The sequence below is a fragment of the Podarcis liolepis genome (assembly GCF_965112155.1).
Source record: "Podarcis liolepis genome assembly, chromosome: 3".
NCBI classification, from domain to species: domain Eukaryota; kingdom Metazoa; phylum Chordata; class Lepidosauria; order Squamata; family Lacertidae; genus Podarcis; species Podarcis liolepis.
Genome location: NC_139557.1, coordinates 57611862 through 57634026, shown reverse-complemented (window position 1 = coordinate 57634026; position 22165 = coordinate 57611862). Strand labels below are relative to the sequence as shown.

General features: G+C 40.2%; 1 protein-coding gene and 1 long non-coding RNA gene across 3 annotated transcripts in view; one reads left to right on the top strand and one right to left on the bottom strand.

Annotated features, from left to right (window-relative positions):
- Nucleotides 1–22165, top strand: part of TRDN (triadin) — a 169204-nt gene that overhangs the window by 73178 nt on the left and 73861 nt on the right. The window contains exon 14 of the mRNA XM_083497781.1: nt 14292–14357. Coding sequence (XP_083353907.1) covers nt 14292–14357 — 66 coding nt within the window. The remainder of the gene's footprint in view (nt 1–14291; nt 14358–22165) is intronic.
- On the bottom strand, nt 1991–20729 carry LOC310704470. 2 transcript variants are annotated; one of them, XR_014524794.1, is made up of 4 exons: nt 20583–20729; nt 8229–8402; nt 5251–5562; nt 1991–2126 (listed from the first exon to the last, which is right to left on the bottom strand). It is a non-coding gene; the product is annotated as an uncharacterized lncRNA (long non-coding RNA). The 2 variants fall into 2 exon arrangements; XR_014524795.1 differs by lacking the exon at nt 20583–20729 and having other exon boundaries at nt 8229–8693.

Genomic DNA, 22165 nt, shown 5'->3' with positions numbered 1-22165 from the left:
ATTATAGGTAACAGGAATGAAACAAAGCTTCAGATTTACCAGATCAGATTCAGACCCGAGTAACAAATAAAATTGGAATGACAATTTGTGGATCTAAAACAGGTTGGGCTGCTTCCAAATGCTACAGATACATCTTGTGGTCACTGCAAAGCCCTAGTTTTTTATTTAGCCACTACATTTGTATCCCACTGTTTTGCCAAGAAGGTCAGGGTAATTTGTGTGGGCTTATTTTTCCTTTTGATGTTCACAACAACAGTTTAGATAGAGAAATGGTGAGTTGCCCAAGGCCACCCAAATCACTTTATGGTTGAGCTGAGATTTCTACCCAGGTTTCCCCAATCCAAATGAGACTTTGCTAACTGGCTTTCCAGTATCCTTGCCAAAGCTCTCGTTTATTTGATGGCCGATGCAGATTACAAAATTGGGGATTATTTGCTGGTTTGACATTTTGTCTTTTCCTCCTTTGATACCATGCTGAGATCATTTCTTTGCACATTCTTAAATCTGTCTGAAAGGGAAGGCATAATACAGAATAATTTCAAGCACATTCTAGGAGAAGCATAGAAAATTAAGACTTAATCACTGAATCATTTAAGTCTAATCAGGTATTATTTATCACGAACCATTCTTTCTGTAATTACAATTGCCAGCACCAGAGACGTTTCTTTATATTTCTATTCAGTTATGCAAAAAATATCAAAAAGTGGCTTACTTGGTGTCAACCCTTTTTTGATCACAATTTGTCAGGAAGTACTTCTGCGCAAACCCCATTGAAATGTAGCACCCAGCTCCTATTCAGTTCAGTGAAGCTTGGGCAAAGAAACATCTCTGTATATTACACCCTGCACTGTAGATCTTTTTTGACAAAGATTTCTTTGTTTGAAACATTTATAGCCCACCTCTCAAGGCTGCTGACAGTAGTAAGTGAAGAACAAAATTACAAAAAGCAGCAGAGTACAAACAAGATAAAAGGTAGCCATTAGTGTGAATAGACATCCTCTTGAGATAAAAACAGCCCCAGTGTAGCAAGTTAAAACACAAATCAGTTCAGAATCTTAAACTGTTAACATGCCCAAAGCCTTCCTAAATATAGCTGCCAATTAATACTTCACTTCATGCATGGGGTGAAACCAACAAGAGCTTATGCTTTTAAAAATAAATAGTTTTAAGGAGCCACAAGACTCTTTGCTGTTTCTCCTACATAGGTTTTAGCTATCTAGTGGAAAGTCTGAGTGCAGTCACTAAATAGACCTTCTCTCTGATCTCAGCTAAGCATACATCTGGGAATGTTGATGCACACAAGAGGAACTCTGATAAATAGAATAGCGGGGGAGGGGAGAGAGCTGGTATGGAAATAGGATTTCCTCAAATGTTCTGCTTCCAAATACAAATGAATTAGAAGCCACTAGAACCCAGTGCAGTTATTTATATAAAGGGCTTAGGTGCACCCTATATGTGGCCCACCATTATTTATTTTTAAATATAACAACCCAGGCAGTGTTCTGGACTAATTGCCATTTCCAAATACTTTTCCTATGTAGCCTACATGGGTGCATTTTTACAGTAGTCCAGGGTGATGTAACACATGCTCTTCTGGCCAAAAGGGCAGTTTTCAAAAGTCACAGTTGTCATAGTAGCCTCACTTCGGTTAAGGCACTTCTGATCTTGTGGAAACAAACAAATTCTTCTTCTTCTTCTTCTTCTTCTTCTATTAGTATTTTGGGAATAATAATAATAATAATAATAATAATAATAATAATAATAATAATAAATTTTTATTTATATCCCGCCCTCCCCAGACGAAGCCAGGCTCAGGGCGGCTAACAACAATAAGCTTTAAATGTGTGACATTTTGTTGCATTTTTGTCTCTTCTGTTGGAAGCCACCCAGGGGGGAAACCCAGTCAGATGAGTGGGGTACAAAAATAAACAAATCATCATCATCCAGGGTCAGTGTTGGATCCAAGAAACTTCCCAAATATGAACCTACATTTCCTTACCCCATCCAACAAACATTGAACTCCCATATCTGCATCAGCTCTATCGAACAGGATAAGCTTCCTTGTCAGGTTAAGCATCAGTTTGTTGCATCTGCTCAGTTTGACATTGGTTTGGCACTTCAGCAGCCTCCCTAGAGAAAGATGAAAAGGAGAGAGAGAGACAAAGAATGTCACTCAGATATTGATGGCATTGAACTCTATATCCCTGAATGATTTCCCCCAGTAATTTCATGTAGATGATGATGATTTATTATTTCTACCCCACCCATCTGGCTGGGTTTCCCCAGCCACTCTGGGCAGCTTCCAACAGAAGGTTTAAAATACAGTAAAATATCAAACATTAAAAACTTCCCTAAACAGGGCTGCCTTCAGATGTCTTCTAAATGTCAGATAGTTGTTTATTTCCTTGACATCTGGTGGTAGGGCATTCCACAGGGCAGGCACCACTACCGAGAAGGCCCTCTGCCTGGTTCCCTGTAACTTCGCTTCTCGCAGGGAGGGAACTGCCAGAAGGCCCTCAGCACTGGACCTCAGTGTTCGGCTTGAAAGATGGGAGTGGAGACACTCCTTCATGTTAAATAAATAGCAGGGGGGCAAGTTGGAACCTCTTGGAACCACATAGGCCAGTGTTCAGGGCATCACATCGATGTCCCCCAGCACCATCTTTTGAGATTGCCCAACAAGCTTCCCATCCCAGTGTTGGCAACCCTGCAAGTAATGAAGGTGCTCTCCTTCAGATTCAGAAAATCACCTGTTGGCTCAGGAGTATTGCTGGCAGTTGTGGCATCACTGGCTGAGTGGCGCTAGTCCCACAGGTTCCCTGCAAAGCCCCTTCACAAGTCTGCAAGTGAATGCCCGAAGCAAGCTCCAAATGTATGCATGTTTCTAACAATAGTCGCTCAGTTTGCAGAACCAGTGAGTTGTCAACAGATATATATGCTCCTTATAGAAAGAATGATCTGAAACAGAAATGTGTGTGTGATTTTCCCCTACCTCTTGCCAAGTGTTGTGTAGCGGTTGCAGTGCTGGACTAGAACTAGAGTGGCCTGTGATCCAAACCCTGTTCAGCCATGACTCTCACTGGGTGGCAAGGGCCAGCCACTGTCACTCAACCTGATCTACACCATAGGGCTGCTCTGAGGATGGAATGGGGAAGATCCAAGCATGCTTGCAGAGCTCACCATGGGATCATGATGCTGATGATGACGTTAATAAATTGTCCCCCAGTTAAGCAGCCCTGGCTTTTATAGCTTAGTCCTGAAAATGAAGTCCTGCTCACTGTGTTTTCTTTTCAGTTTAGTGAACTTGCCATTAGCTAGTACTGGCAACTGCATAAAACGATGCTGTCTTTTTTCAGTACTGCACATAGGCTCTTGTCGTTTTTGAGCAGTGTGAGCATGATGAAGAGTGCTGCTTATTAGGGCTCTTCTGTCAGCAAAAAAGGCCACTGGAGTGCAGAGGGGACAAAGAGAAAGGAATCCTGGGGAATCAAATGACATCTTCTTGTCATATTAAATCCATCTTGTTAGGATTCACGGAATATTTTCTAGCTATATAGAAATTCTCACCACTACTGCTTCACATTAGCTCCAGAAATAGTGTTGCGAGCAATTGTCTCAGCTTATGTCTTTTCTTCAAAACAGTGCTTTCCTCTTTTAAAGTTTGTCTTCATTGTGTACACCTGCTCTCTTTGGTTTATGACTTAAAATAGTTTGGTCTTTCGTGGTAGCTTCATTTATATTTGCTTAGTGAAGCTGACAGTTCACACCAGAGCAAAAGATTTATGTCAAGTAGTGCCTAATTGATCCTGTAAACTGCAATCTGAAATTCTAGAAGGCTGTAGTGCACAATAATAAATGACATATTATGTGCACCATTCAGAAAATACATCTGAAAAATGTATCCATCAGCAATCATTATCTGAAGTGATTAGCTCACAACTGGGAACAATACTATATATGAAATGCATTTATGTTCATCTTCTCATTCTAAATATGCTTTACAACTTTCTTCCCTATAGTAAAATATATTAATATAATTATTCAGAATATAAATGCCCCAATCTAGCTCTAGATCAGCGCAAATAGCCCAAGAGAAGAGTGCAGGTTTTGCACTAAGGACCTAGGTTCTTCACTTTAAAGTGACTGGATCTTCACTTAAAAGAAAAATGGACTGGAAAAGGTTTCTACCTGAGACCTTGGAGAGCACCAGTACATCATGGTGGGCTAAATAGACCAATGGTCTGATTTGGAATAAAGCATGTTAATGTCTTTGCGTGGCATAGAGTCTGCATGCAGAAGGTCCAAGGGCTCAGGGCTCAGCTTAAAGGCTCTCATACAGCAAGGTTAAGAAAGGTGTTTGAGTCCTTGAACAGCCACTGTCAGTCTGAATAGGCAATAGAAAGCTAGATTAGCCAAGGGTCTGCTTTGGTATAAAGCATTTTTTAAATATATCTGTGTGTTCACTTGTCCACAATCATGTTTATTCCTGTCTCCTGCTGTTTAGGAAGAGGGTGGTACTCCATTCTTTTTTTCCAGAATCTGCCTGGAATTTTCTGAAACGTTGGGCTCAAATCAGTGGCGGAGCTTCATGCTCTGACACCGGGGGTGGAGAGCAGGTGGGGCGGGGCTGGCGCATGTCCTGGGGGCGGGGCATGATGCCTACGGGGGCGGGGTGACCAGAACGGGCGGGGGGTGCAGCCACGATGGCACCCTGCCAGAATCATGCTGCCGGGGGCAGTGAGCTCCCTCTGCACTCCTCTTCCTCCACCAGTGGCTCAAATATTTTCTTTTTTAAAAAATCAAGCAAAACATACTGAATATTTTGATGGTCAATATCTAATCCCTCATACTGGAGGCAGGGGTCATCCTATTAGCATGCTTGCATGCTCCCTGGTAGATAGCAAGTGTACCAGATTATAAACGTTTAAATGATTAATTGCATTGCTGCTTGTTATAGCTGAGCTTACCAGTCCTATTACAGCATCCCCAGGATACATTGACCTCATGGAACATTAGAGGTTGCGATACTGTAATATCAGCAATAATCTTTTTAATTAAGTGCTTGGTTCTGAGCTGCACAGAACAGTTGGTTGCAATGGGAGTTGTATCTACTCTGAGCCTCCTAAAGATAGCCATAATTATGAGTTCCTTGTTTTTCACCCACCACTCCACTTTTAAACCACGAGAATACACTGCGTAATAGTTAGAAGCTGAGATCCTGTGATACAAAGTTAGTCAGAAACTTATGACTTGCCATTATTTAAATAAAAGTGTGGTGTCAGCTGAGAAGCTAGACTAAGAAGTATTGGCAGTTTGGTGGGAAAGCCTTCCCTGTATCAGCGAAATTGTGGGTGGCTGTTAACTTTATTCATTTATTCTTCATGTTCTTGGAGAAAGTATCTGCAAATGTATCCTCGTTCCATTGCACTGAGATGATGCATTGAGAAAGCATGGTGATAAACTTGAGTACCCGCTTTGGTTTGGCTTCTACCAGGCCTTAACTTTCCATGTATCAGTTCTAATCCAGCTCCTCTCTTCCTTCTTCAGGAATAGGCCTTCCATCTGTTGGAATTCATGAAACAGGAGTATATTATTGGTCTTCTGCTCTTTTCTTTCTACACGCCATCCACCCAGCTATGTTTCTCAGCACTGCCTGTCTGCTCTTTCTGCTTGGATAGTTAGTTCATCACTAACAAACAACACCAAAGAATGGGTTTCTTATCTTCCCTTCAAAGTACCTTCCCCGCCCCCATGTGCGTTTTGTATACATTGACAACATCAGCAGCATTCACCTTTTGGCTGGGTACAAAGCCTTAGCTTTACCTTTGATTACTCCTGTCACAAACCTGACCATGAAGGAGGATTTGAATGCCCCTGTTTTACTGGATTTTGTAGGTTCTAAGACCTCCATTTGTGAAATATGCCAAAGAGGTAATTAGCTGCAACCAGTACCCCTAAATTGTGCTTCCCATCCTCAAGGTGGACATCTTGGAAAGACCACTAAAGAAGGTGTACTTGGGTTGCTGGGTTTCTTTCTGCATTCTCAGTGTATATGGTCTTCTGAAGATCATTATCATTACCTGAAGATGTAGCCATGTGGGGTTAGATTTGAGCTTGCAGAGTTATTCCAAAAATGATATTTTTATTGAGAGATAAAGGCATTAATCAGTGCAAACAATTTAGAAATGAACATAAAAGGTTACTATAATTATAATATATTTCTCTGAAGGGAAGGTAGTTTTCTGAGGAGGCCCTAAAAATGACAACTCCCAGAGGTAAGAAGCCTTTTACCTAGGTGGTTGATTTCTCCTCTTAGACACAGCCTCTCTTTAGAGTGATTTTTTTTTTAGCTTTGCAAGTCTTGGACAACCATGGCTAGTAGGTTCAGGCTTGGTGTATTTAGCAGATTAGGACCAGCCACTGTTGACATTAGCTTTGAAGATGGGCTGTCATGGTTAAGTTTTAATTATGCAAGGCAAATTAGGCAGGATAGGAATAACAGAACAAAAATTATGCTTCAGTGCCAAGTTAAGTAGCAAGAGTTATCAGGTGGTTAGTCAATGGGTCTGCTATGAGTACGACTTAGGCATATTACCCAAAGGGTTTCAGATCTTTCAACATGGTTGAAAATTACAAAGGCTCTAAATGGATACGTTTTCCACAAGGTCCTGCTATAATATGAATGACCACCACTTATTTTTCCAATAAACATCTGATTGACTACAATCTTATTAACAGCAGGGTTACTAGTGGCGGGTGGTCAGCCTTTTCTTATATACAGCCTGGCATTAATGTCAAGGACCATTTAGACATGGACTGTAATGATATTTGTATTCCACTTTCTCAGTTCTCAGTATGGTTGTGAGGTAATTTAAAACTGTGCTTTGAACCTATTCAGGGGAGGGCAAATTGACTTAGGATACCCCCTTTAACATATTTAATCAAAAGAATGGATAAAATATTAATTCAGCTCTTCTATTCTGTGTCTCCTCATCAAAGTGAATAGAGAGGCATTTAATAACACATGGAAACATAAGATAGGCCTTTTATCACGATAGAAGAGGGCCCTTTCAAAAGAAACATTTTGACCTAGGGGTCTTTTTGCATCTGCCAAGTTGAAGTTTTTTTCTGTTTTAATTTTTTTTATATACTCAGGCCCTAAAGCAAACACTTGTAGGTGCTAGACCATGTCCTCTTCTGGGGAAGTCTGTGGCAGTTTAATGATCAGCCATCTTTTTTCATTACTGGCTTACTCAACCTCCTGAGCATCAGCCCTTTATCAGCTTCCATAATTTTTTTTTAATTCTGGTTGTGTAATTTATCACATTTCCTTTGCATGGCAATGGGCAAACTAATTGGGCTTTAAATAATTTTTATCAAACTCTTTTTTTAAAAAAACACACAAAAAAACCCTTTAGCTCAATTTCTTTATTAAAACTTTTCCTGAAAGTTACTCACCTGTCCTTGGAATGGTTCACACTTGCCATAGTCCACTTGATATCTTCACACTTGATTACTGAACATTCAGTGATTTGCAGCTGAATGCGTAATCTGCCTTCTTTGAAAGAACCATGTTGGATGTGGTGTCCAATTATAAGAAATGTCTGAGGAGTTTTATGTAGCAATGCGTCAACTCCTTTTGGAACTGGCTTCCTCGGTGAGCATTTAGCTTTTGGGGTATGCAGACATGAGAGAACTCATCTATTTTCTCTCCTAGCGTGTCTTTTTGGTACACATGGATGGTGCCATATCTGCACACTGTCAAGTATGGTGCCTAGCAATTCAAGCACCACCCTAACTCCCAAAACAAACAGGAATAAAAGATGGTTCTAGATCTGGATTGGGTACAACAATAATAGAAATAGCGAAAACAGCTAAATGCATTTGACTGAAACGAAAAATACTCCTGTAATATAAGAATCAGTAAGGTGGTCCAGGCAAGCAGTTCACAGTAATCAACAAGAGTTGGGCAAGAAAAACCAGTCTACACATATGTACTTCACTTCATGCTGCAGTAATCTAGGATAGTTTCAGAGTAAAACATCAGAGCTTTTGCATAAGGGCCTAAAATTCAGCTAATTGGGAGATGTATGATCAGCTGATGGCAGAATGCATGGCGCAGAATACTGTTTGTATTCTGAACCAGGTAATTAGGTTTTGGTGACATCTTTAGTCTTCCCTATAGCAAATAATTCATGTGTGCAAATAATTGCTTCTGATGTACTCACCATTAGCTTTCAAAGCCTTCCAGTCTCGTTTTTAAGATTTGGGCAATAGCTGGGAAGTCATGGGTCAAAATTCCTCATGAATTGTGTTCAGAAGTATTCTGATGTGAGACATGCGTCTCTAGAATGGGTTTAGGCAGCTCTCCGTGGCAAAGCTGGATGACATCTGGTTTAACTCTGCAACAACAAAGTTCTGAGTTTTGCTATGGCCTGATGATGATTGCTTTTTGGTAACACAGAGGTGGGTTTTGCACTGGTGGGCATCAGTACTGCAGAATAACCTCTCTGCTGAAATACAAGAGGCGCCATCAGCTTTGGCATCCCACCAGCTATTTTTTGTTTGTTTGTTCTAAACCATTTTAGTTGCTATACATTTTTAACTGCCTTGTTTTGTTTGTATTTTAATTCATTATGTTTTGCTGTTTGGATAGAACTGTTTGGTCGTGTATATAAATTATGTATGAATTTTATGATTGATTTTATAGTTGTAAAACACTTAGAAGCCATTCTGGTGTGTAAGCTGTATATAAATTAATAAATAACTTTATATATATATATATATATATATGCTTTCGTAGATTTTCACGGGTACAGGAATGCAGGTTTTGGTGTCTTCGGGTGTCTTCCCGTGTAAGAGTTGGGGTGTCTAGGCGACGTTTCGACGAGGTCTCACTCGTCATCTTCAGGCTGGTGCTTTCGGCTTCTTGTTACTGGAACAGAGCAGGATCTCAGTGTTTGAGTTCCTATAAATACTGTTGAGGGGGTGTGGTATATAGCCTCCAACGTTCTGGGCAGAGGGGAAGTTCCCAGGTTAGTGTGTCTTTTCTTCTTTTGTTCCTTAATTACTTGAGGGATATCTTGAGTGATTTCTTGAGTGATATTCTGAGTACCACTTAGGTGGGTCATTAAGTGTGGATTAGTTGCTAAAGCTTTCGTGTCTTGACCTCTTGAGCTTGTGAAGAGTTTTTCTGAGAAGATGGCTGTACTGCACTTAGTTGTGCTCTGGCTTGGCTTCGTGTATAGGGGCGAGCTGTGGTTTTGTGCCCTGTGCCAGCCAGATCTGTGTAGGGATTGCAGAGGGGTGCAGCATCCGGAGGTGCCACTATGGTTTGGCTACTGGATGGAGTCTGTAATTTATCTGTGGAGAGGGTCTGGGTTTGGGTCTGGTGTGGTTGATTGGTGATGGCGTTCTGTGTGCCTCTGGTTCTGGTGTCGGTTTTTGTGGGGAGGGCTAATTTCCAGATGTCTGGCAGGCGGGACGTGTCGTCACGCTTGTTCATGTTGTGGGGGTGTTTCTCTATCTCGATGGCTTCCATGATTATTCTCTTGTGGTGATGTTCCATGTTAAAGAGCAATTTGGAATCTGCAAAATTAATTTCGTGTCCTGTTTCTTTCATGTGTTGGAAAAGAGAGGAGGAAAAAACCTCCTCTCTTTTCCAACACATGAAAGAAACAGGACACGAAATTAATTTTGCAGATTCCAAATTGCTCTGTAACATGGAACATCACCACAAGAGAATAATCATGGAAGCCATCGAGATAGAGAAACACCCCCACAACATGAACAAGCGTGACGACACGTCCCGCCTGCCAGACATCTGGAAATTAGCCCTCCCCACAAAAACCGACACCAGAACCAGAGGCACACAGAACGCCATCACCAATCAACCACACCAGACCCAAACCCAGACCCTCTCCACAGATAAATTACAGACTCCATCCAGTAGCCAAACCATAGTGGCACCTCCGGATGCTGCACCCCTCTGCAATCCCTACACAGATCTGGCTGGCACAGGGCACAAAACCACAGCTCGCCCCTATACACGAAGCCAAGCCAGAGCACAACTAAGTGCAGTACAGCCATCTTCTCAGAAAAACTCTTCACAAGCTCAAGAGGTCAAGACACGAAAGCTTTAGCAACTAATCCACACTTAATGACCCACCTAAGTGGTACTCAGAATATCACTCAAGAAATCACTCAAGATATCCCTCAAGTAATTAAGGAACAAAAGAAGAAAAGACACACTAACCTGGGAACTTCCCCTCTGCCCAGAACGTTGGAGGCTATATACCACACCCCCTCAACAGTATTTATAGGAACTCAAACACTGAGATCCTGCTCTGTTCCAGTAACAAGAAGCCGAAAGCACCAGCCTGAAGATGACGAGTGAGACCTCGTCGAAACGTCGCCTAGACACCCCAACTCTTACACGGGAAGACACCCGAAGACACCAAAACCTGCATATATATATATATATATATATATATATATATATATATATATATACACACACACACACACACACACACACACATATATATATATATATATATTAGTGGTAACGTTTGTGATGTTTGTGGCAATGTCTCACCAAGCAAACGCCTGCAAGCTTCCATGCAATTTTCCAAAGTATAAAAGTGTGGGAGGTTCATTAGCTTCTAGAATTCTCCAGTGAACATAGTATTCTGATTACACAGGAACATAAGAAGCTGCCTTCCACCTAGTAGGGCCATTGGTCCCTCTAGATTACTACTGTCTACACTGATTGGCAGCAACTGGAGCTGGCAGGGATTGAATTTTGGATCTTTTGCATGCAAAGCATGTGTTCTCCCCTTGAGCTATGCAGCCTTTTCCTGTTATTAACAGAACCAAAAAAACTCTTGTAGGAGCTTTATTCACCAAAACAGATACATACATGCTTTTAAAATAAATTTGGATATAACATTTTTAAAGGAATTGCATGTTTTGCATTTTATGCAAATACAAGCATGAATTTGCATGGGTTTGGGGAGTATGCACCAAGCAAAGTGCGGTATTATAACTACTGGCCCAATCTGCATTCTGTTGGGTTTGATGATAATGTGATAGCTCCACTGAACATTAGGATATTAAAATGAAATTGGCTACAATTATTCCCATAATTCTGTATTTCAGGTTTAAATAAGCATCTTTCCTCCATCTCTGTGTTTTGGGTTTCTGTGTGCTAAATTGATTGTAATTAAACATCTGCCTTGAATGAGGGTGAAGTTTGGTATACACCTTTAGGATATAATTCTACAGTTCAAATCTCAACTCAAATTCTGCAGAAAAAAGTCCAGGAAAAAAGTAAAATAGGTTACCTTGCAATATTTATCTTAAAGATTGAGCTATTGAATTAAACAGTGCAATCCTATAGATATCTATTCAAATGAAAGCTCTGCTGAGTTCAGTGGGACTTACTCCCAGTGTGGTATAGTGGTTCGTGTCCCCACTCTTCCACATGCAACTGCTGGGTGACCTTGGGCTAGTCACACTTGTCTGAAGTCTCTCAGCCCTGCTCACTTCACAGAGTGCTTGTTGTGGGGGAGGAAGGGAAAGGAGATTGTTAGCCGCTTTGAGATTCCTTAGGGTAGTGATAAAGCGGGATATCAAATCCAAACTCTTCTCTTCAGGTAAGTGTGTATAGGATTGCCTTGGTGTGTGTTCAGGATAGTTTTAGGAATTTCAGATTAAAATTCTAGATCAACTGTCATATCTATTTTGAAAATACAATGGTACCTCAGGTTAAGTACTTAATTCGTTCCGGAGGTCCGTACTTAACCTGAAACTGTTCTTAACCTGAAGCACCACTTTAGCTAATGGGGCCTCCTGCTGCTGCCGCGCCGCTGGAGCACAATTTCTGTTCTCATCCTGAAGCAAAGTTCTTAACCTGAAGCACTATTTCTGCATTAGCGGAGTCTGTAACCTGAAGCGTATGTAATCTGAAGTGTATGTAACCTGAGGTACCACTGTATGTAAAGCACACCTTTGTTCATTCATTATCTGCCCTGAAGGCTGGGATGCCAGAACGAAAGTTGCAAATGTATATTTACAAAATAATTTCCCGCAAATGTGGGCATAAAAAAATATTGTTGTGTGATGATAGAAGCAAAGCTTCTGAAACGTTCTACTTTGCTACTCTGTTAAAAGTCCCTGCAGAAATCTCTGCTATAAACGTGTCCTAGCTCTGCATCCATATTACACCATGGTGTTTGGGTCATAAGTATTACTACTCCTTTTGTGAGTGGCACCTGTTTTCAATATTTATGGAAATATTGCTAAAGGGTAATATATCTCTTTTGAAAAGAAAATACAAAAGGAGTAAGGGAGCACCACATCGCAGAAAGATGCATGAGACCAAACCCAACAGGTGCAGGAACTATTTATTGCCAGACTGACTGCCAACACATCTCAAATGTAATTGGGGCTGGTGGGATGGTGAAGAATCAACTTTTTAATTATAATTACCCTCCAAGCATGGACGGAGCTATTTACTAGCAGAGAGCAAGAATATTCTAGTCCCATGGATTGCTGTTCAGAAAGAAGCTGTTACTTCCAGTTTTGTTTTATTTAAGCCCCAAAGGATATGGTGTGTTCAGGCATTGCCTGAACTTCTAAACACTGTTATCAGTGGAAAGAGGGAGGGGCACATACTGAAGCTCCATTGCTAAATTCTCACACCCATCAGACACACCTTTCACCCCCTGACCATCTCCTTGTTGAGCAGTGAAGGTCTACAGGGGGCTTCTACTCAAGCTCACTTGAACATGACTAGAATGCTGTGCAACAGGAGACCCAGCTTTTGTGGAGAGTTCTACTCATGTTCAAGCAAACACAAGTAAAAGACCCATGCTCAGCACAAGAAGGCTGGGAACTGAGCATGGCACATGGTGCATGCAGGGACATTAGAATGGGGCTTTTGTGTGGGTGCCCATCCTGAGTCTGCAGATACAGTCCACACATTCAGGCAAACACCTGAACATCACCCCCAACCATCCCATCACCCCCAACCAGCAGGGCCGAAGGTCAGAGGTTATAGGAACTGGAGTCCAATAACATATTGAAAGCACTAGGTTGGGGCAGGCTGACATAGGATTCAGCTATACAGCTACAAATAAAACTAGATGGCGACACTGAGCTATGCCAAATTCAATATACTTTTCAAAACGTTTTTCAAAAAAGCATTTTAACAGCATTTTTTAAAAAATATGTGTGTAGATTCCACCATGCTGTACAATGATCCAATGATGCACAGACACCTGTGGGAAATACATTGTTTTCTCCATTGCATATTATTTCATAAGTGTGATAAATGGAAGTGGGATTCATTCATGTTCCTTCTTCTTTCTATGTGATATAAAAAGCTGTCCTGAGAGGAACACACCATCTGAACATAACATAGCAGCCCATTAAATCATCATAGCGCTATAGTTCTAGGTAGAACAGTATACATAATAGGAAACAACTATTACATTTTTAAAAGTGTACAATCCACTGGATATTGGTTAATGAGACTGGCCCTTTATGTTAAAAGCAGAAGAAAGTGTACTGTCGTTCATAAAAGGAGGCATGAATGTGAAAGCTTTTTATTATATTGATCTTTTGTGTTCTTTACTCAGTGGAGGGTTTGAGTAAACACTTACAATTAAGAAAACAAGAGTAAAGGTTAAGAGATAATATGAAAATGAATTAAATGTAAGATGTAATTTGAAGAAAATTTGGTTTAAAAATTATAAGAATATAAGAGTGTGCAATTAAAAGATGAAAAACAAGGGGGGGGGGGAATCAAGCAGAAGTAACAAATGATTAAAGAACCAGAAGGGGAAGTTGAGGGAAGTCACAGGGTGGGGTTTTGTTTTAATTTCTATCTTCTATCTATTCTATCTTCTTTGTTTATTTGATAAATGTGTTGAATACTAAAATGTAAAACCTAATAATGTTTTTTTAAGATCTTTTGTGTTCTTTAGTCCTGAAGAAATACTGAATGGCAAATAATTCAAAAAATAAGTTTCTGCTCTTTTACTTAACTTCTGCAATTTCTTGCTTAGCAATCTAAAAGACAGACCCGATGAGTTTTGTTTGTCCTGCCATTCCATTCCATTGCTGACAGGTATTTAGTAATAAACACAAACAATTCAGAAGAGAGTCCAGGCTGCTCAGAGACTGTTAAAAAGAAAGTGCAGTCCATGCGTGCTTAAGTAGGCACTACATTGAAAATAATGTTTTCTTTGTTCATCAATGCTCTCTCATTCCTGTCTTATGTGCAGGGCCGCCGCCTCACCTTTGGTTTCCACAGACCCCAGCAATGACACCTGCAATCCCCGCTGTTGAAGGCAAGTTCAGTTTCTGTTCTTAAAAAAATTACTCATAGATTCTTATGGGGAATCCTAACCCTGCTTTTACTGAGGCCAGCCTTATGAACTGTATCCAGTGTTGTGTGAGCAAAAATGAAACTCACATAATGTATGACTTTCCCATAAAGTCTCTAGGGCTGTTTAGGGGGGTTCTGCTGAACATTGTGGGCTATGTCTTGAAGGCTGCAGTGGAATCACCTCAAAATCGTGAACCTTGATCAAGTAGAGCAGGATTCCCACCCAATTTCAGGTGGATTCCTCAGATGACACAGTCCACAATGTTTGCCTGCCTCTCCTTCTCCGCCACTCTGGGATGACTTTTCATGGGGAGTACAGGGAGCTGAGACAGGAATGAAAATGGCAGCTAGTCATGATGGCTATATTACATCTAGGATTGAAGACATTGTGCTTTTGAGTAGCATCATGAGCAGGAGAGTGCTACTGTGCTAGCACCCTGCTTGTGGGCTTCCCGCAGGCATCAGGTTGGCCACTTTGAGACTCAAATGCTTGACTAGAAAGGCCTTGTTCTGCTCCAGCAGGGCTCTTCCAATGGCCTTAACCCTTGAACAATCTGCCTTCTGCTCACACAGTATTGACAACAACCCAATAACTTTAGTGGATTTTAAACAGGTTCAAGTTATAAAAGTAGATCCTCACTCATTTTTGCTACTTGCTTTAGACTGCATGCTGCAGATTAATAGCCTTGAATATTTACTTATTTTAGCAGTTTTTGCGCCACTTAATTACACTTGACTCTAAGCATCTATATTTTTCAATCAATACATTATTTTTCTTGGCAGTTTTAGGAGCTGTATCCAACAGTACCCCTTGTGGAAGGCGATTATTCCCCTCTTCTTTCTGCACTTCCCTGTGCTGCCACCACCAGATCTGTTCTAGAGGGTTGGGAAACTCTGTGGAAGGTGAAACAGGGGACTACAGGAGAAAGGGTGATTTTTCAAAAATCCACTCATTTCCCCCTTCCATTAACAGAAGCTTCTGCTGGATCAAAGAGGCTTCTGTGAATAGGACAGCATAGACTCAATTGGATAAAGTCTGAAAACAGTCACCATTTGCTGCTTCATAGGTTAACTGTAAAACAGGCTGGCCTTGTGTCTGACTTTATACAATTCTCTCAATGAAGGTCTGTCATAGAACTGTTTTCTACATGAAGGCAGCCTGTATGTGTCTTCAACCTTTTCCACCCAGGAGCCACATTTAGGTTGTGGCTATTGTCAACATGTCCTGTTTAATGAGATTCCCAGAGGCACTTGATTGACTAATTTGAGAAACAGGATGTTGGACTACATAGGCCTTTGGACAGCGAGTGTCTTCAAAGAGTTTTACTGATGAGGGGAGGACAGCAGCGTATTTTAAGGGCATTTTTTTCCACAATTATATTTTACACTTCATAATAACTATGGCAATGTTGTGAGCACAGTATAGTCACCCTTTGTGAAGTGAAGGGATTTGTATGTAGTACAAAGGCCCATTTCCCTGAGTCAGAAAGCAGTTGTTCAGTGTGCCCTTTCAAGAAAGAAATAATAGGGTTTGCCTGGACGATAATAACATGTGTTCTGAAATAGAGGTGTCCCATGCCATAACTAAATAACAAGCCCTGACAACCCTGTTCAAATTTGTATTGAAACTGCCCCCCCCCAAAGAAAAAGATTCTGCAACTTTTAAAGAAGTTTATTCTTTTGCCGAATCATCCTTGTAGCTAGAAACGTTTCCTAATGCTTCACTGGAATCTGTCGCATTTTAATTTGAATCCATTGCTCTCCTGTCCACAGTGGGTAGAGTGAAAAACAGTTCTCCTTTCTTGGCAATATTTTAAAACTACCAACATATTCCCTCTTCATCTTCTTTTTCTCTAAGCTAACATACCAAGCTCTTTCAGGGTTTCCTGATGTGATTTGTCTTCTAAAACTTTTATTATCCTCATAGTTCTTCCAACTTGTCAATAATGTTCTTTTTTGAACTGTGCTCTTCAGAACTGAATACAATACTCCATCTGTTATCTCCCTCATCTTTTCAGCCTACTCTCTGCCTACAATTTCCCTTTAAATTTTGTGTAATATCTGTGAAGCTACTCAATTCTCTTTCATGTTCCAAGGCTTCATTTTGCAGCCTACACAGCAGCAATATACCTAAACTTCTCAGGGTAAAATGGCCACAGGGTGTGAGCGTGCGAGACACACATCATATACGCTACCCTGTGCTCTTTGAAAGATGGGCAAGAGGAAAACGTAATAAAGTTTTGTTGAAGCATTGTGAAAATCTCCCCTTCTGATTTTTTAAAAATTATTTAGGAAGATTTATATACCACTTAATAATTAAAAAATTATTGGTTTTTGTAATAGTATAAAATATTCATTACAAATGCAAATGAAAGCAGACTGCTTTTCTTGTAATGATCAGCATGTTTTAAAGGATCATTAATCTTATACACATACAATATCTATATCTATCTATCTATCTATCTAATTAAAAAGCAAGTTCCTCTGACAGACTGTCCTATGGCTAGAGCAAGGAAAAAAACCAATCCTTGATTCCCAGTTTGAACCTTACACTGTCTGGTATTAAGCAGATTTTTTTCCTTGTTGTTTTTGATGGATGCAACTGTTCTGTTCCTCCTCTGCTTATTAGCAAATCCATATCCTTTAGGAACTGAATTCTGCTGTTTCAACCTGTTTGTCATTATGTAAATATACATTGTCTTACAATGTAATCACTACTTTAAGTTTTAAAAGTAATGAAATTCCTATTTAGTTTCTATTCTTGAGAATTATGACTTATGCATCTTCTTGAGAAGTTTTAGCCATTATTGAATGAACAATGTATGTTTCATATCAGTGGTGGCTGTATGCAATAATTTTAGCTAATTAATGCATGCAGCTGCAGTAATGGTGAACAAGACATACACAGCTGAATCCATGCGCCTTGTAGAAAAATAAATGGGCCGTATTTTCTTTCCAAGAACTCAGTTATCAGAAGTCAGTGGGATTTATTCAAGAATGGAGAGCCAAAAGAAGGCAATAAATGAGCTCCTTACAAAATTTGACATAAAGAAACAGCATGTTGCGTAGAGCTGGTTGTCTGGGGCTGTAGTCCAGCATTTAAGTTTGAGAAAAGAAATGTGGATCATAGGGATAGTCTGTGTGGGCATAGTCTGGAATTATGGAGCACTAAGTAATAACTCTAGAGACCAAGAAAGATAAATTTAGTATTATCTGGAACGAGAGTGACACTTTGCATTTGAAAAGCTCCGAGCAAAGATGAACAAAATAATGATTAAAAATGGAAGGATAATTATTTCTTTGAAAGCGAGCATTAACGAAACAGTTTGCTGAACTGACGTACAAAATTGTAGGTTAAAAAAAGCAACAAAATAGAGGAGAGATAAATGACAGTTTTCTTCATGGAAAATAGAGCATTTCTGACATTTAGCTCATTGGGGTGGGAGCTACACACGTGATACAGGACTGTCACTGAAAAGATTCACGTTTCCCCCTCTTCATGCAGCAGGCAATTTCTACACATACTCCCACACCCCTCTCTATCCCACATTTTGGCAAGTAAGGGGTTTTATCTGAGTTAAAGGACACATTGCAGCCAGGCAAAATATCCAAGGGGGGGGGTGCAAAGCTGGGCTGGTGAGGAATGTGGCCCTAGCAGAAGCCCTGAAGGAAAAATAAGAGAGGTTTGGAGGAGTATATTTGACTCCTGAGCCTAGATTTGCTCATCCCTGAGCTAAGACAACTGGCATATATATTATAGGCCATTTGCACTCCATTTGCTAGTGGTTTTTTTAGTGCACACTTTTAAACCTCCCTGGGTCTCAGTTGCCTAACACAAAGTGGATTTGTAATACAGAATGGAGAATAAAAACTCTGCTGTTCATGTTCTCAGTCAATCAATCTACAGTCCCTTGAAGAATAAAAATCAAATGAAATGTCTGAAATTGAATGATATGTTAACTATTGTATCATTACTGAACAGCAGTCTTGTCACTTACTCTTTCAGTTATTTGTGTGGTGTGTGTGTGTGTCTATGCATGTGTGTGACAAAGCTTATTATATATATATAACATGCTTCTTTATGCAGTTCTCTAAGACTGTTGTTCTATGACAGCAAACAATAGCTGTTTCAAGCATTTGTCATTCTACAGTTTTTTCTCTTGCAAATCAAAGTGATTGATTTTATATTTTGATTGGCAGGGGCAGCATGGCATGTATTGGGAAATTTCCATTTCAAAGCATTAACAATTACATTAAAAGGCTCACAGATTGCCTTAATATTTCTGTAGTTTTAAAATAGTTATTTCATAAGTTTAGGGGATTTTTTAAAAAAGAAAAAGAGAGAGATGATAAATGCATATATAATCATACTATTGCAAGTGTTGGACTTGTAAAATATCAGGATAATTATACTGCTCACATTTGCAGCAATTTCCCTTACCTCATTGCTAACAAGAATTGAAAGGATAGTGCATATCGTGCAGGGCAATTCATTCTAAAAAGCTAGTACAGAGATACATACAGAGCTTGGATTCTAGTAAACTATTTTTGTGTGACATGGGCAGTACATGTGCATATTATGCCCTATTTTTACATATAATAAATCGGAGAGAGTTGACAGGCAGTGAGGAGCATGTCCGCATGCAAACAATATCTACATCAGGGGTGGAGAAAAGGGTCTGGTTGGCAGGCCAGAGACATACCCCCCACATTCCCACTTGGACCAAGTCTGTCAGGTCATTAGGGTTGTCTACCGGGCATCACAGTGAAGTTAGGTGACCCATTTTGGCCTGCGCAGTTTAAAATCAAATTGTACAGGCAAAGTCCCAGCGGCCAGCTGATTCATCTCTACTTGCCCCACACTTGATGCCATATATGATACCAGGTATAGGGGCAGGTGGGTATAGCTTGACCAAAATGGCCTTGTGGGTCAGATGGGGAAGTCTGGTGGGCCCATGTGCCAGTGGTTCCCCAGTTCTGGTCTGAATTGGGAGCTCTTCTGAGGCAAAACAGATGATCTCTGAGATGTGCCAGATGGAAGTAGGGTATCTCAAAGCCCCATGGCTGCTTCAGAGCTCCCAAAGAACTTAGATTCAGGCTGCCTCATAATAATAATAATAATAATAATAATAATAATAATAATAATAATAATAATAATTTATAACCTAGCCACTCTGGGTGGCTTCCAACAGAACCCTAAAATACAATAACCAATTAAACATTAAAAGCTTCCCTAAACAGGGCTGCCTTCAGATGTCTTCTAAAAGTCTGGTAGTTGTTTTTCTCTTTGACATCTGGTGGGAGGGCGTTAACATACCCCCAAGTTCTCCAATTAAGGACAGTGGAGAAGGAGATGAGGGGTGTAGTCTTCTGTCAGGCCTAGTGTCCACCTAGAAAATAACTTTTCAGGGTTCCCCTTTTTACTTCCAATCATTGGGAGGGATGTAGAAGGAAGGGTCTTGTCTATTGAACAGAAAACAAACCCCACACACAAATTGTTTTTATTCATCATAACTTCTTAAAACACACACCAATCCTTCTGAAATTTTTCATCATACTTATCCTGGGGCACCTTTGTGATGTGTGGTATTTTCCTACAAATATCCCCTAAACCACAGGGCTTTAATTCTATCTCAAAATCAAGTTCAAAAGCATGTAGCACAAAGCTACCTGTACCTGCACCGTTAAATAGGCCTGACCTAGCCAAAATGAATTATAGTCTTAATGTGGAGTTTTAAAGATTTATTTAATGCTTAATAATATCTCTGTGTCACATAAACACAATGTTGTTGCAGTTGGCATGAATATAGATTAGTGCAAGGACAGACATCTATCTCAAACATAAAGCATGTTGCTGATTAGTTTTGAAAGACTCTGTTAATAGTAATACATTTCATTTCTATATTCCTGTACTTTTTCATTTCTAACTTCAAAGCAATATTTTATCAAAAGCTGAGCTAATATATAAAATATCTCCCACAAAAGTCTCTCCATAACGGTTTCCAGGGATTTTGATAAGAAGCAAAAGATAAGCATTTGATGCATCAAAGACTTAAGTGAACCAGACCACCTTGTAGGCCCTTTTGGCATTCACTCCTGCATAGTTTATTTTTGCTTCTGGTTATCCCAACCCCTACCCCAACAACACAGCATATTGAGGATAGCTTTTTTTCAGCACCTTTCTTACCTCCTCCTCTTGCAGATGATGGATGGGCAGGCAAGCTCTTTCAGAGTCAGCATTAATATGACTTACTACCTGTATCATCTTTGAAGTTTAAGTGTGAAAATACAGATCCTTGCAGTGCATTTCTCCAGAGAGGGTCTCATTTGTGTAACACCATGCCTTGTAACTCAAGTGCATTGCTATATTTAGAGCTTCCCATCACCAGCAGATCAACAGGCTGTTGTTACACTCAAATCGACTTTGAAGGACACTTGGCTGAAAGCCAGCACTCTTACTCCCCTCCTCCTCTCCATCTCTTAAAAGATACTTGACATCACAGGTGGAAAACATGAGATGCTGCAGAAGCCACCAAAGACCATTCAGCACAATATGCCTGACCTTTTTAGGCTTAACATTAAATCCTTCTTATTTTTCTCATCACATCTTTCAATCCTTTACTCCTTCAGAAATAAATCACAGTGACTTTTAAAAGTTAAATTTCACTTTAGAAAACCACCTTTTTGATTCAGGCAATTTCCCAGGAACCTTCCCCATAAACCTGGGATTCTGCACAGTAGCAGGTAGGATAGGGCCTGCAGAAGAAAATGCGGTTTGGGAAACTTTAAAAACAGTTTTTTGATATCACAGAAGATCACCCTTGGAAATGCTGCTAAGGCCTAAATAAGCTGCATATATTGTGGCAAACTGAGTGTGCAATCTCCTTGATCCAGTAATTCTTTATGTGGGCTGTTAGCATGCTTTATTCTTCCCATTTATGCATCTCTGAAGGTGTCAGGCTTGGAGTGAAAGAGAAGAAGCTGTCATGACATGTTTGGGAGACAGAGACAGGCTAATGGAATGGAAGATTCTGAAAAGAGGCTAGACATGTAAGAGGCCTGGATTGCAAATCCTATGTACACTTACCTTGGAATGAGTTCTTTTCAGCCTACTTGCTTGTAAGAAAACACGATATGCCCTTCTTAAAATTCCCTGTTCCCATCAAGTGCTGAATACATTTCTCCCACACTTCCAAAGATCATACTTCCGTGCTTTGTTTTTAAATCTTCCCACATCAGTGCCTATTGCATAATATTTCTTACTCCAAACGTCATGTTTCTTTGAATAAGCTTAAGAAGTTCCTGGGACTGCCAATGTATTTGGAGTGGTCTATGAAAGCTTACAGAACACACCATCCAGATATAACTTAAGTCCAGTTCCATATAGTGACTAATTTATGTAAGGACACTATACAGAGAGGGTGGAATCCAACTGGTGTCCTTGCACACATGGAAGGACTTATGGTTCAGAAGAGGCATCTTCTAGAACAGGATGGAAGGCAACATGGGAGCTGCAGGGGGAAGTGGGCCTTGGCAAAAATCCAGTCATACACAGAACAGATGGTAGTTGCTGTTAAGTCTAATAGTACAGATCGGCTGTTGGACGTACAAGGGGAAACATTACATTTTATAAACAGGTGTTCATAAACAGTCAGAGCTTATAATATTAAGCATTCCTTAACAAGCATGTGTATGTAAGAAACTGCCTTATACTCAAGAGCATTTGCCCACCTAGCTCAGTATTGTCTATACTGACTCACAGCAGCCCTC